The 18423-nt window shown below is 39.5% G+C and overlaps 1 protein-coding gene across 3 annotated transcripts in view; it reads left to right on the top strand.

Annotated features, from left to right (window-relative positions):
- Positions 1-9864: 9864 nt before the first annotated feature.
- SLC7A6 (solute carrier family 7 member 6) overlaps positions 9865-18423 on the top strand; it is a 30563-nt gene continuing 22004 nt past the window's right edge. The window contains exons 1-2 of one of the 3 annotated variants that reach the window (XM_074839409.1): positions 9865-10012; positions 15754-16322. In XM_074839409.1, the coding sequence (XP_074695510.1) occupies positions 15791-16322 (532 nt within the window). In that variant the 5' untranslated portion in view covers positions 9865-10012; positions 15754-15790. Of the gene's footprint in view, positions 10013-10201; positions 10248-10303; positions 10505-15753; positions 16323-18423 lie in introns of those variants that run through there. The other 2 variants (XM_074839408.1, XM_074839410.1) reach the window with 2 other exon arrangements.

Genomic DNA, 18423 nt, shown 5'->3' with positions numbered 1-18423 from the left:
ATTAATCCTTCCAGTAGAGAGCAAAACAAACAAAGCTATAAATACCACTCAATAGTTGTCACCAGTGCCTGTTAAAAACAGTTCCAGAGAATAACAGAGGAAGACAAGTGCATATTCATAAAATACAAATCTACAAAACTTTAACAGTCCATTAATGCATTTTTTAATGTACACAGAAGAATTTTACACCAGGTATGTACGAAAACTAAAACACTAACCAAAACATACTAAACCTCAAGGATTCTTATTTTATTGTTTCAAGTCTGAATTCTACATAACCTTGTAAACATTTTCATGCTTGCACAGGCTTAGTCATTTGAGCTATTCATGTGAAGATTTGAAAAGAAGATTAAGTGCACATACAAATACTTGTGGAACTAGGACCCAAACATCATCAAGGCAGGCATAGATAATTTTGGTTTCTTTACTGATATTTAATGATTATAGTGCTATACAGCTATTATCTATGCTCTCCTCCAGTAATATATGTTGTCTCTAAAGCTGATGGGGTTTTTTATGCATGATGAAATCATCTTGTGCTATATTCCCTTTCATTCTTTTCCTGCCCCCTTTGCAAAATATTATACTGGAGCTCAAAAGGCCTTAGCATAGTTTTGATTTTGTTCTTTATCAAAGGAAGTAATCCTTTGCTTGCCTTGCCTGGTACTACATTCTCTTTACTGAGTGCATGGTTGACTTGACAGCTGGTATGTCAGCCAAGTTAAACAAAACTCCTGGATTTTGAAGGTAAGTCCACCATAAATTAAACTACCTGACAAGGTCTGAAAAGAACATATTTAATGAGTTATTTGTGTTACTTTAAAGTTAGCTGCAAGAATACATTAATTGTACTGTTAAATTCAGTCTGTGTTGAAGAAAGGCTGCTGGTAGCTGCAGCATTGCCTTTTGCTTAATCCCAACATGACAAAAGTGGTAGACATGAAGCTCAGATGTACTATTTCCAGCTCTTCTGCTCATATGACAGAAATTTCTGATCAGTATTTTGTTATTTCCTGCCTTTATGTCTTTGCCAAGAATACATCCATTAAATGGCAGTGATTTAGAATAAAAAACTTCACCTCTTGAAATGTGATAACATTCTGAAGTACTGCAACACCTACTTCGAGCTATTGGTCTTGAACTTCCCACACAGCAACAGCAGTGTGAGCAGAAAGTGCAGCTGAATTTCACCTTTTCAGAGGTAACCTGGCTGTACTCCACAAAGTTCTGTACAGTTAGTCCGTTCTTCGATTTTAAGGAAAAGTGTTCATATTAATTAACAGACTAACTACCAACATTATATTTGTTTTCCTTTGACCAAAAATGGCTCAAAGCTTTTTTTCAACCCATTAGAATGTTACCTGGGGAAAAAAAAACTGAGAGAAATAACCAAGGAATACACCTGAAAAATAAAAAAAAAAAAACAAATGTATGACACTTTTGACCTTGGAATAGCTGCCAAATACGTTCCTAACAGAATTGTCTTTATGCCACTCATATGTGCTGTGATAGCGCCCTGACACAAAAGAACAGGAAACTAGAAGGAAAACACTGTGAGGTGAGTGCCTGCTATGTTCACCTCTGTGTGTGCAAGGTGTCGAAGTAACCATTTTCCATTCTATGCTGCCAATGTTTTGGCTGGAAAACAGTATTCAGCTGTAAGCATGGACTGAGGAGAGCCCAGAAGAGAGAGGAAGACTGAGAAGCAGTGAGAAAACCTGACATGTAAGGACAAGTTGATAAAATTGTTTGGTCTAGCAAACAGGAGGCAAAGGGAAGATAGAAGAGTCTGGAGCAGAGGTGGTGAATACACAATGATGAAACAGAGGACTTGGTACAAAGCAGTTGTCTGGTCTTACAGCTTTATGATTCTGGAGTGGCTTTCAAGCAGGTGCTCAAAAAGATTTAAAGGCAGTTATGAAGACAGTCTCCTTTCCCATACCCAGAGCAATTAGCAGTATTCATGGAACTTTTTTTTACCTGAACAAGAGCTCTTTAGTTGACAAAATTAATATAAACAAGAGTGATTTGCTAAGCCTTTTCCCTCAGCCTGTTCAGTTTATTTATGCAACATACAAAAGTTTAAAGTGATTTAAGGGAGAAGTGAATGTCTTTTTGCTGGGAGTTACATAATATGAATACTTACAACTGCCCTGTAACTCAATCGCTATTTATTTCACTAAAATCTACCTGTGAAGTCATGTGCCTGTTAGCAAGTCAGCTATCAGGAAGATGGAATAGAGAAAACCTGAATTAAAGAGCCACAGAGATTATTTCCACCGTCTACAGTGTTTCTGTGAATTCTAGAAAGAAAAGAAGGCGCTCCTACATTTTTGCTTCTCTGCAGATCATGGTTGATCATCTTTCAAATACAATGAAAATCTTTCCCATCTTTATTAAAAGGTGCTCTTTATCAAGCAAGATTTCTGTCAATCCCTTAAATGTTTGCTGAGAGCGCCACTAAAACACATATTCCTTTTCATTTAGAAAAATTAATTAAAACTATTTAAGATTCTTTATTACCGTGAACCTTCTCTTGTCCCCTTTGTCTATTTTTACAATGGGATTTTCTTTGTGTTAATATATTTTCCTCCCCCTTTTTGCATGAAACCACAGGAACGTAAAGAAAAACTTAGAACATACAATGTTAAAATGCAAACAAAATCATAGAAAAAAATAGAATGTTTCTTGAAAATAGAATGTTACTTGTGCTGAACTGGTATGACCTCACACAGAAATTTGATTGTTTTTCTGATAGACTGCATGTCTCAGACAAGTTTTACTCAACCCTGTATGAGACAAAAAGATTTACAGCCAAATAAATATTTCAACTCAGGGAAGCTTTCTGCAAAACAAGCCAATACTCCTGTCTCCTCCCTTCTGCTCTGACTCCTGCTGAGCTGGTTCAAATGCAGTCTGGCATCTCTGGCTAAAACCTGTTCTCTCCACTAAAATCAATTGTATGCTGCTATTCAAAGCTGCAGATTTATTTGTTTTACAGAAATCTCTCAGGTATAAAATTAATGAAATATTCAAAAGAAGAGAGATTTAGATGCTGGTTTATATTATGTTTTTCAAAAACAATTGGATAGTCTTTGATTTCTTTTTGTATATGAGATAAATAATAGGGTTTAAACTCCTCAGCTGTTGCATTTTATTTTATTTTAATGTGTTTAGTAGGAATGTTTTCTGCTATTCCATTACTAGTATATCAATATAGCAATTTAATTTGTTCTTAGAATCATAGAGTCATTTAGATTGGAAAATACTTTTAAGATCATCGAGACCAACCGTAAACTGCCAAATCCATGATGTTCTTAGCTGGTCTGAGACAATATTTTTTTAAAAAATCCTATGGCAATTCTCAGCTTATTTGGCCAAACTAGCCACCAGCAGTGAAAGCTGTCATTTCTTTTTCAGTGTTCCTTACGCTCATTTTCAGTAGCAAGAGAAGGTGCATACACTGTGGCCAGGCCTCTCCTGCTTATAACAGGGCCAATTAACTGTACCAGTTACTGTGCATAGTGGCAACGGCAGAGGTAAAGGTTCACTACAGATTTGTTACTTTAAGGTATGCTTGGGCATGTAGAGAGGATTTTTCCTGTCTGTTTTTACAGCTGTTTAATCACAGATGGGTTTTTTTGGACAGAGGAAGCCTTTTTCAACAAAATAAAATATAATCATCAGGATTTCACAGCTGTAATTGTACTGTACAGTACATACTGGATTTAACTCCAAGAGCATGCAATGCAGCTGTCTTCTGATTGTTTCAGTACAACCACCTAATGTCTTTGGTTTTTGTTTTAATGAAAAAACATTATGAGCAACTATGATGTACGTTATTCCAGCACAGAATAATCCAAAAGAACAATTTCTTCAGTGATGCAATACTTCAGTAATAAAATGTGTCCTTTGCAATAAGGACAAATACAGAGTTGTTCATGTAGTGTGACACCAAGCAACCTACGTGATCAAACGATTTAAGTGTGAGGTGAGGACTCTTACAGGACTCCAACCATAAAGTTTGTTGCATGAGATGACACTGATGACCCATCTTAACAATTAACCTGGCCATCTCCTAGTTTCAAAATAAGTTCAGGTCTTCCAAGTTTTCCCATACTAGTAAAACAGAGGTAGACACCGAGGTAAAAATATCTCCCTGACCTCCACAAGCAGTAATACGACACCCATAACCATAAGGTTTAGTTTCCTTTATCATACTGCCTGAGCTCTGACACAAAAGCCCAAATGCTTGCTCTCACTTAACTTGCTATTCCAGATTCATGTGAAAGTAAAGACAACAGTGCCACTAATATTGCATAAGTGAGCATGTCTCTCATTAAATCAATGTTACTGATATTCAAAATGCTCTTAGCTTGTGGGATTTAAACTAAGAAAAACAGTACTGCTGTAAACTTTGACAAAAGTAACTACTTTCTGCTGGAACTAAAATATACCTTTAAGTATGCACAGCACAGCTTTGAGTGTTTTCAAAAGTTTGATTTATGGCACTTCACAGTATGTGACTGGGAAGCTGAAAAGGCTTTTCATAGTTGTGGGGATCTTGCATAACTTGGGAAACTCTTGGTAGTTCTTAATTAGTCCACTACGATTTGCTCTGTGGGACACTGTATGCACCAAGTAATGAAGAGCCAAGTGTGGAACAAAGGAGCAAAGTGCAAAATGCACACAAATAGACTGCTGAGAAATCATTTCTGAAAAGTTAGCAAAGCCAACCATAATTTTAATTTTAGGGCTGAATACCTTCTAATATTAGCAAAGAATGGATTATAAATTGGAACAACTGTGCTGGCAGACAAAAGACTAAATCCATTAATGGGGCTATCCTATTTACTGCAAAGGCAAATGGACTGGCAATAAATGCTCCCGTGTTTCAATAAAATGCAATTTCCCTAATCTTCAGGACTCTCTTAATGTTAAAATATTTTACATCTCAATTTTTAAGGTGTACTTTTAAACATTGAGACATTCTGAAAATGTTACTCATGGAACATGCAGTCTTGGGCAAGTACTCAGCAAAAATTTCAAGGGGGTTCTGATCTCATATTTGTGAAACAACATGGTTTCTGTATTTTACAAGGAATGCCTATGCTATATAAACTTAAGAATTGGAACTTGTTTAATTGTCACTATTTCTGCACGTTTAAAGGAGTACACATTAATCTGTTCATTTTATAGCCAAAATATATTAGTTCAGGTCAACATGCATAGTCATACTTGATTTGCATACACTGTGTGGGAATCTATACAGAAAGGTCTTTGGGTTTATGTTTTGGAAAACTTTACTTTCAAAGTCAGCCTAAATTTGGAGCAAATACAACTACAGAATTCTGCAGAAGTCTGAAAGTTTGGGGAATAAAGGCTATCCTTATCATCTGTTCACCCAACAACTGTTCCCACCACTGTAAAGTATTATGCTGTTGTAAGTTCTCTAAATAAAAAGGAGGAGAACTCTTTTATAAAAGATACAAATTTACTTGTATCATAGAAATGTTTCAGGGTAATTCAGTAGTTAGGAGAAAAGTAACAGAAGTGCACTAAAAGCAAAGATGCATCAGTGGGGTCAGCACTGATGGGGTTGTACTGTAGCACGCTGAATTCAAAGTAGCTCTGCTAAGGAGCATCTGGTTGAATTTAAATTGCAAAGTTTGGACTCAGCATGATAATACAAACAAAATGATGACATTGGCTTCAGCCTCTAGTGACTAGCTGCTTGCAAATAGGGTATCAATGTAACTACTGCTGAGTATTACCAGAATCTTCTAAGCTTCCATGCTCCTGCTTTTAATCAGAGAAAGAGACGGGTACAAGTGAAGAAAGTATATTAAAAAAGGACTGACAATAATATAGCAAAATCTGTAACAGAAGGGAACTTTGCTGTTTTGAAGAAAGTCCGAGCAGTTATATTGGAAGGCTGAGAGTTGCATAACATAAAAAAAACAACAGATGTCTTCAAACTGTCTTGTCCAAAAGAAATTTATCTAAATACTGTGAAACTGGGTTACAAACGCTACCACTAACGACTTCATAATCAATGCATACCCACATACTAATTTGGCACCTGAAACAAGAAAAAAATATTTATTCTTAAGAAGCTATTTTTTACAGCTAGAAATCCTCCTTAGCTTGTTTTTATACGTAATCACTTTTATTAGCCTTCAAAACAGACACAGACAAAGAAGATTATCTTTAAAAATCCCTGCAGCTTTTTAAGTCTCGGTGAAACAATGATTCGAACTCCTATGTTGTTTTCCAAGAAAATGAAGCCAGTGATTCACCCACTCTCATTAATAAATAGCCAGATCCTTATGAAGTTAATTCAACATAGATAAGACAATTTGTATCACCAAAGGGTAGGGTCTCAGAGTTGAATGATTTAATTGTCTAAAAAATTAAATCAAACCGTATCTTTTTAAAAAAATATAACTATAAAGGATTATTTTTTCCAAATAATCCCCCCAAAACTGACTGGGAAAAACATGATGTATCACACATTCCACTTGTAATAGAGAAGATTACAGTAGCAAAAAAAAGTAAAATGAAAATAGAAAGTTTGGGGCTTTAATAAAAATAATGCTGAAAACTAGAGTCCTTTGAAATTTATCTGAATATTTTGATTTTTCTGCTGTTGTTTCTTTGCCCTCCTAGCAAAGTTTTATCGGTAACATTTGAAAACTTGTCCAAAGAAGAGAGACACTTACACTCCTTTTTTAACTGTTTCTGTTGCTCTCCTGAAAGACTACAGACTACATGGTCGACACTGTGTTGTTTGAGATGATGAAGGTTGAAACTACCAAAAAGAATCTCTGCTTTTAGGTACTTATAAAATTATCATTTGCTGGGACCCTACAAATAATTCCCTTGTACATTTCAAAAGAAGCATGAAACTGGTCCCAAGACTCACCCTGTATGGCAAAATTTCAAAAAGAACATAAGCCCTCAAACCCATGGCTGGAAGCAACAGCTCCATGATAGTTATTAGTGTAAGTTCCATGTAGCAATGAGTACTACTTACAAATACACAATACACCTTCACTGCTGACCTTTAAGGAGCTCAGTACATGCTCATTCTTCTATGAATTCTTGGAGGACTTAGGCAGTAAGGATATGCTTAAACTCACCCCGCACACCAGAATGGACTTGCTAGCAAGCACAAAGCTGATGATTGGGTTTCAGATTCACTTAGATTTAACAGCAATTTTTACCTTGGCTCTGTCATGTTCTAAAACCATTTCATGAATAACCTGTGGATTCTGTTTCCTTTAGTCTGACGCAAGTTCAATTTTTATTTGTATAGGGGTATTTAATCTGTTTATTCTTCAAGTTTTTTGAGTTGACTTGCATTTTCTAAGATGCATTTAAGTGGAAATATTAGTCAGACCAAAAAAAAACCAACCAGAAAGGGCAAAACTCACAGATTTGTCAAAACTCAGTTTGACTTTGTTCTCACCAGCTAAAAGAGATGTAACCGTAACTTGATTAAATAAGTATCAGATAAAATCCTAGTGGAAACAAAGTCCCTTTTTTTTAGGTTTTCTCTGCTAGTGCTTAGAGAATGCACACTCCTGTATAAACATAACTTACCAGTGGCCATTTATGGAGAATCAGGGATGAGGCCTACAGTTTGTAGAGGTAATCTGTAGCAAGAAGAGAAGTAAAGTTAGGAGTCCAGACTTACATTTGGTTTCCATAGTAAAATTGAAGAAATAATTTGTAAAATTATGAACCTTGCCAAAATGGACAAAAATATTTATTTGAATGATTATTCTGGTGTGGGTTCCAGACATTTGCAAACAGTTCAGAAGCATTATCTAGCCTTATGATGACCCTAACTTGTGTCTCTCATACCAGCCTCTATAGTATTGTAAGTTTTCAGAATTCAAAGGGTGAACTTCTATTTTGAAATTCCCAAATGGGCATTTTTTCCAATAAATCTTTTTCAAGGTTCTAAAATAAAATATCATCCTCTGTATTTCCAGCATATGCCTAATAATTTGTTGCCTATGCCTTTTCAGCTCTCACCTATTTCTTGTTCCTAATGCAATTTTATAATTGGCTCCCAATTTACAAGTTTATTTTTTGAGGAATGAATGTTGTCTCAGGTGGATTCAATTTATGAGAGAGCTTAAAAGACAGTCTAGCAACAACTGAAATCAGCTGCATCTTTTACATTCACACTCAATCCATTTCTTGATTAATGTGCGAGACAACTCTTGCAGGTATCCATCTACCCGAAAGATACTGTTAGTATTACAGAAAATAGAGCACTATCAATATTTGTAACAATAACTAAACACTATTACCATCTAATAACTGCTTTCTGGTTCATAGTATCTTTATAACAGCAATCAGTTTCATATTGTAGAAATTTGAACTATATTCTGGGGATCTATCAGTCTGTATAAGTAACTTAAAATCAAAGTCATCTATTAGGGCTGTTAAGCTCCCAGACAAAGGCAGCCTGGTTTTGTTTGCTGGTTTACAACACTGTCAGTAGTTTTAGGAGGTAATAGATTTAGTGTAGTTACCTCTACCTGTACTTGCACAAGACCTAAACCTGAAAAAAAGCCAAACAAAGAAACAAAGATAATTAAAGAGCTGAGATGATCAGGCTCCTTCAGATTATGATCTGCAAATGACAGTTTGTTTTGCTATGGTGCTTGTACCTGTGGAAATTAAATCTAATGTAGTTCTCTCCCATATGTGCACTTAAAAAGCCAACTCCTACCAAAAATACTTTCTTCATTTATTGTTGTCCAAACACAATGTAAGGAATATCTGGACATATAGAGGAGGGCAGCAGTTGCTTTGCCAATTGTCTCTGTGACAATAAAGGTTAAAAAAACCCCTCCTTGATAAAACAAGGGAACTCTGAGAGAGGAAGTAGTATGGAAATTAGAAATGTAAGCCTCGTGTCAATGGAATGGAATTCCACCATTGCATTTACTCGCACATTTATGGCTATTAACAGTGCCTAGTTTGCCTTTCACTGTTCTTTTACAGCCTTGAAATTTTTATTTGCCCATAAGGTTTTCAATCCGGGATCTCCTATTGAAAAACTCCACCTCTGACTCATCTGTTTGAGACTGTAGATAATAATCATGGACTGGGTGGCGGGGGGGGGGGGGGGGGGGGGAGGGATAATTAGATTGTTTTGAGCAAGACAAAGACTATCATGTCTCCTGAGCCCTGCTGTCTTTCCAGGCACTGACCTTCTCTTTGCCTAGCAGGGAACAGCAAAAAGGGCAGTAAAAGAACATTAAGACAGGGCTGTAGCCTGGAGTTCACTGGCTTAGACATGATAAAACTATTAACCTGGTAGAGGAAGGTGAAGAAAGCCTTCCTTATGCTACCCCAGATAAGTCTGCTGAACAGCAAATTGCTTACTATTATTTTCAGACACCGCAGGGCACTTTTAATCACGATTTTGAGAGATCCATTAGATGTATTTTATTGAGCCAAATTTTGGGTGTGGCTGGCTCCTCTTGAGGGCAGGAATATGCTAACGGTACTATTTTAAGGGCTCCCTTTTTATTTCCGTATCCACTATGGCTGGAGCTTACCACGTAGTAGTCATAGCCCAAAATATCACCAGATTTAAGGCCTTCGACCCTCTTAGGCCCCTCATTTTTGAGCAAACTCATGTGTGTGTAACTCTGTGCCAGGTCATCCCCCGGGCCTTCACAGGAGCTGCGTGTCGCCGAGGCCCTCACCGCCCCTCGGGCTGAGGGCAGGGCCCACCTCCACCTGCGGCAGCCCCCGGGGCAGGCCGCGGGCCCACGGCTCCTCCACTGAGCCCGGGCTGGGAAAAGGCGCCGTTTTCGTACCGTCAGCGCTAAGTCTCTTCTCCATCTTGTGCCTGAGGAAAAGGGGAACGATGGGTCCCGTCCCGGCCCGGCAAAAAGAGGGGAACCGATCTCCCACTCCGCGCGGGCGCAAGAGCTCGTCGTCGCCGCCGACCTCCTCACCCACAGGGCGCGGCAGCGCTGAGGTAAACCCGGCGGGACCGGGTGGGAGGCTGGGCCCTACGGCGTCTCCCTCAGGCGGGCGAGGTAGGAGGCGGTTTCCTGGCGGGAGGGGAGGCGACGGCGGCGGCGGCGGCGGCGGCGGCGGCGGCGGCGGCGGGCCCGGGGCCGTGGGGCGGGGCGAGAGCGGCGCGGCCGCCATCACGTGTCAACGAGCGAGCATCCCCAGGACACGGAACGGCGCGGCCGGCAGGAACGGAGGTAACGCGGGCGGCCGTGCCGCCACGGCCGGCGGGGAGGTCCCGCGGGAGCCCCGGGGACCGGCACCGTGGCGAGGCGCGGGCTCCCCCCACCCCGGGGGGGGGAAGGCAGCCGGGGCGACCAGCAGCCCGGCTCGGCGCAGGGGCTGCCGGCGGCGCAGCTTGCTCTGTGCGCGGAGGTTTCCGGCGCTTCTTCGCGCCCTTGCCTCCCCTGCAGCATCCGGGGCTGGCGGCCTCGGCCACCCGGGCCGACTGCAGGTGTGCGGGGTGGCAGTGCGACAAATGCCGTGTGGTTATTTTATTTTTTCAAAGGGTGCCTCAGCGACACCACCTGCGGGTGCCTCAGCCCTGACAGCCCCGGGAGGGAAGCGGCTGCCCCGCGCCCCAGGGCTGAGGCGCCTCAGGGCTGAGGCGCGGGGCAGCCGCTTCCCTCCCGGGGCTATCCGGGAGGCGTGAAATATGTCTGAAGCTCGCTTATTTTATAAGGAGAACAGGGTAACCACCGCTTGGGGAGGGAGGAGCGGCCACTGAGGGGCGAAATGACCCCAGATCCTCCCTGCTGCGGCGCGACGCCGGGACCCCTCGGGCCGGTCTCCCCACGCCGTTCCCGTCGGCGACAGCCCGTCATGTCGTGCACATCCCGATTTGAGGGTGGTTCTCTGGAGCCACGTATTTTATTTAGTTTGGCAGCAGGCTAGTATGAGGGTTGGTGCTGTGGTCGGGTTATAACGGCATGGTTTTCAGTGGTGGGTGCATGTAATTATAACTACTTTGTTAACTGTCACAGGGAACCGAAGTGGGTTTAGTAATACCCTCAGACGAGCATGTTTTTGTTTAGTAGCATTTGGTAGTGATTTTGATTGTTTATGTGTTTTTTAAGTGACGTATTAAATGCAATCTGATGAGGTGTGACTGTAAGTTATGGCTAAAGAGTACCTGAGTACAGATTTGTAGGTAAGCATGTGCCTTCTGACATTACTTTCCTCCTTTTTGAGAGGTTTCCACTTTTGTGCCCTAGCATAAAAAAATACAATAAATTATTTTAACAAACTCTATTACTGTCCATTCTGTCTTTAGGTCTCATTGTATAAATTTCACCAGATGTTCCTCTCATTGCAGCTGCTTCATGCACTCCCAACCTCACTTCTGTCTAAATCAAGACTGTCTACCACAAAGTCCCTTGTTGTGAACTTGCTTCGGTTTTTTCCCTTAGAAATATAAATTAGAAGTGTGAAGGATATAGTGGCATGTTATTTTCTACTTGCTAGCGCAGTGCCCTAACTTTAAAGTGACTTGGTTTAAAATCTGGGTTAGTATTACTGAGGGGGATTTGTCTAGGATTGGTACTTCAGGAAATCTTGAAAAGTTTCTGAGACATTGTAACTGAGTATCTGTTTGTGAGATTATTATAGGTTTTTCCCTCATTTAATGTTCATAATCTTATTCAGAATTTGTCCAAACATGTGGATAGTATCTGTATTTGCTGAACATCTCTTATGCAGTTGTGTTATAGGTGTGGATAGTCAGGACTTACTGCCATCGCTGATGCACCATCAAGTGGATAATTGACATAGTAACTTCTCTTTCATACCTTTTTACATGATAAACACACCTTCTCCTTTTCTAAAAAATGGATGTTACAACCAGTTCTATTTGATCAAAGGTTTATGTTGTGTTTTATAGCGCTAAAGATGGTGTGTTTGTGTATGTGAGCACAAAAGACTTGGTTGAACAGATTAGATCTTTACATTGGGAATTGCTTTTGTTGCAAGGGCTTCCTGTCTGCTAACTATATGTATGGCAGGGAAGTGATTCTTCTCTCACCAGAAACAAGAAAAACACATACTAGACAAACTCTGAGCCTTTCCCACTTAAATCTGTACATTGCAAGGAATAGGCATTTCTGGGACTTACAACCTTTGCTCTGTTGGTGCTTAACTCCCTGAAGACTTTCATGCTGTTTGCCTGTGTAGGGCAATCTTGACTCTTACCCGGAGGGCCAATGATTGTGTTCAGAAATAGGAGGTTTACATCTGGTATATGTGAATAGTCAAAGTATATATGTGAAGCTATGTTACAACAAGAGCTGTTTTCATGCACTCAAGAGAACTGCAGAAGACAGAGGCAAGAACGCTAGAAATCTTTGCTAATGAGCAGGTATAGTGTAAGAGTATAGCAAAACATAGTAAGCTTTTAGCTGTTTGGTATTTCATACTGGTCATTAACCCGCTTGCAGGTTCACCCCAAGCTGAACAAATGACAGGTCAGCTGCTGTCCTGCTCAGTGGGAGAGAGGGGATCTTGGCTGGTAGTTCCTCTTTCCCTCCTCTTAAAGGAGGGCCACCCTGTAATGTGGTGTTAGTACTTTGCTTAACTGAATGTTAACCTTCATTAGCTCCTTTGGTACATGACCGAACTGTGATAGGCCTTATCAGAATATATATTTTTGGTGAGACAATGAAGTGATTCTAGTTTCAGGTCACTCTGTCCTGGTTTACTATCAAAGCTTTCTACATCAATGGCAGTGTCATTGCAGTAAAAAAATCTTACGCATATCAGCAAAAAGATTCCTCACAGCTGCAACGATCAGCAAAAAAAGAGTTTAAGACTTGCATTGCACAAGGGTCAGCGATGAGGAAATCCATGTGTTAGCTTGTGTGAAGGCATAAGCCTGCATTAGCCATAGCAGTCCTGTGGCAAGACTTTGGCAGCATTAGAGATGGTTCTAACAGTGTTTTTAGCTGCAGTATTACAGGACTGTTGTATGTTAGAAAATATATACTATTCATCTCTGGTTCTTCTCTTCCAAGCCTGTCTTCTGTTCCCACAGAAGTAATGGTCTTGTGACAGAATCATGGTTTTTAATTATGTGTTTTTTCTCTGTATTGCCAATCTTGACATAGCTTCACTTTTCTCTAGTCTCTGCTCTCCCTCTTCCTTTGTAGTTTTTTTTTTTCAGTTGGTGAAAGCTGCTGAGTTTAGTTCCAGTTAAGTGAAGTGCTTGTAGAAAAAAACCTGCCAATAGTTTTGTTTCTGTCATAGAGGTGGTGTAATAAGGCATGCGACTCAGGCAAATAAACAACTCCTGCCTTGAAGACTTTAAGGGTATAAAACAAACAAGGTTAGAGAAGAGAATGAAATGCCAAATCTTGAGTGAGCTGTTGCACATACCTTCATGCAAATTCTAGTTGTCAACAGATACCCAAATTTGGGAATAACAAAAGCAGACTCAGAGAGGAAGAGAGAGTATTGGGGGACAAAACAAGCTAGGTTGAGAGATATTGTGGTTGTTCTTTCCTGGGTGGAGTAGAGTAGGGCGAGAAACAGTCAAGGTCATCAGTAACAAAATTGTATAGAACTGCAGTCATGTGCTGCTAATTGAGGTGGAGGCATTTGAACAGTGGCAGGGTCTGTAGTTACAGGTAATTAAATGTACCTCTGAACCTCAGACCATGAGGTAAATCATGGTGACTCTTAGTGCAAAACTGCCAGTGTGTGAACACATCAGATTTGATTTGATTTGAATGATTCAATTGATTTGAATCAAATCATCAAAATACCAGAGTGTTCAAAGTAATGTTTATGCTTCCAAACAAGTTGTACTTTGAAAGGTGTTCCAGGAAGAAATGGGAATGATGATTAGGAGATATGGAGTAAGAAATCATAAAGCAGTGTAGTTATCACCAAAATGTTGTTCTACATCCATGAGTCAATTCTTAACATATTACTCGGTTTTATCCTTTAGCTGGAAGGGCTCAGAATGAACATGGCATATTTTAAAACTGGCAGTCAGTTGTCATAATAATAGCTGTAGTGTTCTTATTTCTTCCACTGACATTTGTTCAGGGTGATTTTCCTTCTGAAATACATTTGCAACTAGTGTCCTGCCGAGTCAAAATAGAAATGAAAAGACTCAATTTGGAGTTGAATGTTAGTTTTACAGGTAACAAGTGTTCTTTAAATCCACTTCTTATGATCAAATTAGTCATGAAGACATCTGCTTTGATTATTTGTCCTGCTGTTTTACACATTTATGCTTTCTGATGATTGGATCTTGTTTGAAATTGATTATTATAATAATTTTTATTCATTTACACAGTAATAACTGAACTTTCTCTTGTAAAGCAAACCAAGTAACCTTACAAGCTCATAGGCCACATGTCTTTTTTGAAGACTTAGGTCTATTACACCAATAACAGAAAATCAGCCAGTATATGGTGGCAAATGAATTTGGCACAAGATAGGTGGCAGAGTAAATAACAAGAACTGGTAACAACTGGTGAGATGAATTTGCTTTGATTTTCCTTTGCAGTTTTGGACACACTCATCTGTAGAAACTGTGTGGATCACTCCCTCCTATTTAGTTTAATTTTGCTGGAGATGCCTTGTTATAATACTCTTAAGTTCAGAAGTAGCAGAGTTAATTTCTGGAAGGTTGAACATTTTTAATCTAATTAAAACCAGTGAGATTTGATGGCTTGTGATGTATGTATGACACTAGAGAAGATGCTGACTCGTGTATAAATGATAAAATATGTATTTAGTAATTAACCATCTTTAAAGTGTTTCTTTGAAATACTGAGGGGAAAATAAATCAGAAGGCATCTGACTGACCAGATTGAGGTCTCATTTAGCATTATTTAAAAGAACACAGTCTGTATTTTTGGAAGACATGTGAGACTTTCCTGGAGACTTGAGAAGAAGCTGGCTCTTCTCCAAATGGTCAATTCTGAAGCAGAGGAAAAAGTTTTATTTCATTTCTGTGTTCTTGGGTACTGTTAGATACAGTTGCCAGTGGAGGAATTTGGATTGAAACTACAGTGGGGTTTTTTCATGTACAGCCTGCACTCTTAGATAACTCCAAGAAATGAGGCAGTGGGAACTGGGAACAGTTTTGGGGAGGGAGTGAATTATAGTATCAGTTAAAAGTCAAGAGTTGGATCAAGGGGATTGTGGGGTAAGTGTCTCTCTATTGCCCTTAGCAAAAGCTCACACTGCATTAATAACATGTGCAACCCTGTTATTCGATCACTCGTAACTTGCGTGTGTAAGTACAATAATTTGATTGATTTTTTAGTACTGCAGTAAATCTGTGTTCATGTTTAGAACTTCCAGCTTGGTTTTACACAGTGCTTGCTTTTCTGTGTCACCTGACTTTGCTTCTATCTGTTCTTGCCGTTCAACGTTGGAATCCCTTAATTCTGTCCTTCCTGTGGTTTTGTTTGTTTGTTTTTGTTTTGGGTTTTTTTTTCCTTAAAGGTAGAAGGTCCTTTCTCAGCTTACGTTATATTGGATTCTTTCTCTTGCCTGTGTGTGGTGGTTTTTCTGTTTGTTTTAAATATGCATGAATTTACCTTTGTGTAGGAAAAGGTATGAAGCAACGAAAGGGAATTTCTCAATTTACATTTGTAAATCATAGCGTAAAAAGGTGGAAAGAAGATTTGGCAAGAAAGCCCTGGGATAAAAAATTCTATAATGATCTCGGCTGTCTGTATTTTGTTTTGATAGTGATTTGGAGTCGTGGAGAATTCACAGTGTTTCCACAATGGGAGAAAGGACAGATTGTACGAAGTCGCGTAGTTCACTGGCTGAATACAGCCCCGTCAATGAATCAGACAGGACAGATCCAAGGGACAGCTGTGAAATGCAGGATGGAAACCAAAATACAATGCAACTGAAGAAAGAAATATCTTTGATAAATGGGATAAGCCTTATAGTAGGCAACATGATTGGTTCAGGTATCTTTGTCTCTCCCAAAGGAGTTCTCATCTACAGCAAATCTTATGGATTGTCTCTAATAATTTGGGCAATCGGAGGGATTTTTTCAGTCTTTGGAGCTCTCTGCTATGCTGAACTTGGAACCACTATTACGAAGTCAGGAGCCAGCTATGCATATATCTTGGAGTCTTTTGGGAGCTTCATTGCTTTTATTCGTTTGTGGACTTCACTCCTAATTGTTGAGCCAACTAGTCAGGCAATTATTGCCATCACTTTTGCTAACTACATAGTTCAACCTTTCTTCCCTTCTTGTGATCCTCCATATTTGGCTTGCCGTCTCATAGCAGCTGCTTGTGAATGTAAGTATTTCTTAAAATTTACTATGGTAATTTTTTATCCAGGGTTAAGTTTTATTAAAACAAATCCTACCAAGTCCCAGAGTTCTTGCATACTGAATCTGCAATGGTTTGAGTTACACTGGGGAAAAGAACAATTTCCAGCTCATGAATAACTTGCAGGTATTCAGACTGTGAATTACCATTTTCTCATTCAGAAGCAGAACAAGGTATTTAACTCTTCCAAGTCACTTGCATGGCAAAAACGGGGGAAGAAGTTTGTTCTCCCTCAGAGAGATATATTAAATCAGACCTCAAGATACTTTTGGTGTGGCTGTAGAGTTGTTGCAGAATAGCTCTTACGCTATAAATTCTGGTGTAATTTATTTTACAATAGCTTCTCAATGTAGACATGCTTAAGTAATTACTCTGGTAGGTTTTCAAGAGATCATTCAAGATTATTCTTTATGCTCATGATTAGCTGTAACATCAGCACAATAGTACCTGTTGTAAAGTCGTTTTGAAAAGCGGAAATTTTGTGTGCACGTGAAACATTGAAATGTTTGTAATCAATAACCAGCTCTGTTAGTCAATATAGAGGAACAACTGTCCACGTGCTTCGAATCAGGACTGTTCTGCTGGATCAAGAGAATGAAACTGTATGATTGTACTGTGTGTGTCTTATTTAATTTTAGGTATTTCCTATTGTTTATATACATATTGTACGTTTCCAGTAAACAGTGGAAAATGTGTTTCAGAAGGTGTGTATGGCAATCTTTCGTCATGTACTATCAGTCACCGTGTGCTGTGGAGCCTGCCATCCCTATTGACATAAAGCTAATACAGCACTTGGGCTTTTTTTACTGCCAACAGTATGCTACAGGGAAGAGATGTGCTGCTCATAGCTGGTTCCTTTTTGAGGCAACAGGGAGTCTGTTGAAATAGCTCTAGTGTTCCTTATTACAGTTGTCTATGTAGAACTAGAAGAGGGGAAGGACAGAGAGAGCAGTAGTGTGTGCTCAAATATTTGACCTCTATAACTAGTTGTGAATATTATGTTTTCCCCTTCCATTTTTGTAAGTTAATTTGTTACTGTTGGGAAAGCACTCGTGCTGGTCCAGGCCCAAGTAGTGGGAAGAATAATCACAAACTTCTTCCAAAAAATCTGTCAGCTTCCTTAATTCTGTTCCCTCCATCTCCCTCCTCCCTTCAAATTGTGTGTCCATATTTTATTGTGATAACTTCGGGAAAGAAATGAAGGACCTGTAATGCCATGTTCACATTCCGTAGACAGATACTTCCCGAGGTATCCTGGCACAGATTCAGGAGTGTGGAGGAATCTGCTCTTCCATTTAAGGTATCTCACATCTGAGGGGAGTTAGCCCTTACAAAAAGCAGTTTATCAAAAAGCAAGAAATTAAGACAAAGTGGTTCAATTAAAATGCTTAGATAGTAGATGTGGCAAGATAATGTGATGTCCTCTACACTTGCTGCTAAGAAGGGGAATTTAGCAACTTTTTCTTTAGTGGAGACATGTGACAGCAAAATCACTCTCATAGTGGAGACATGTGACAGCAAAATCACTCTCATAGAGGTGGAACAACTTACTTTTAACGGTCCGTTTTATGATTTAAATGCTTTTCTGCCCAGCTCTAGGTGTCAGTGCTGAGACTCTCACCCCTGCTCTGTAACTTCATTTAGCTGTTCCTGTTAAAGCCTACACTTGTCCCTGGCCTGGCAAGGCTGATGTTGTGTGTCAAATCCTTAGCTCTGGATACAATTAATTACTTCATTAACGAAGTTCCTGGGGGTGGAACTCTGAACATTGGCTAGGTACAGATTATATGTAAGAATGGGTGGATTTGTTGTGGGATTTCTTGTTGTTCTTTTTTTTTTTTAAACTGTAGTAACCTAGTGTGAGATCAGTCTTAGTGTTATACAGGATTAATTTTTCATTTTATGCAGCATTACTTGTTAATTTTTGCAATGGGGGTGGCATCTGGTGCTACAGAACTAAACTTGTCAGTTCTCAGGAACTTTAAGTAGCTAAATGATAATTGAAGAAAACATGAGAGAATAATTTTAGTAAAAGAAAAAGGGAGGGGATGTGGCTTATTCAGATTCT

The sequence above is a fragment of the Strix aluco genome, chromosome 14 (genome assembly GCF_031877795.1).
Source record: "Strix aluco isolate bStrAlu1 chromosome 14, bStrAlu1.hap1, whole genome shotgun sequence".
NCBI lineage: Eukaryota > Metazoa > Chordata > Aves > Strigiformes > Strigidae > Strix > Strix aluco.
Note: the sequence above shows the minus strand (reverse complement) of the source record. Positions and strands in the feature narration are given on the sequence as shown.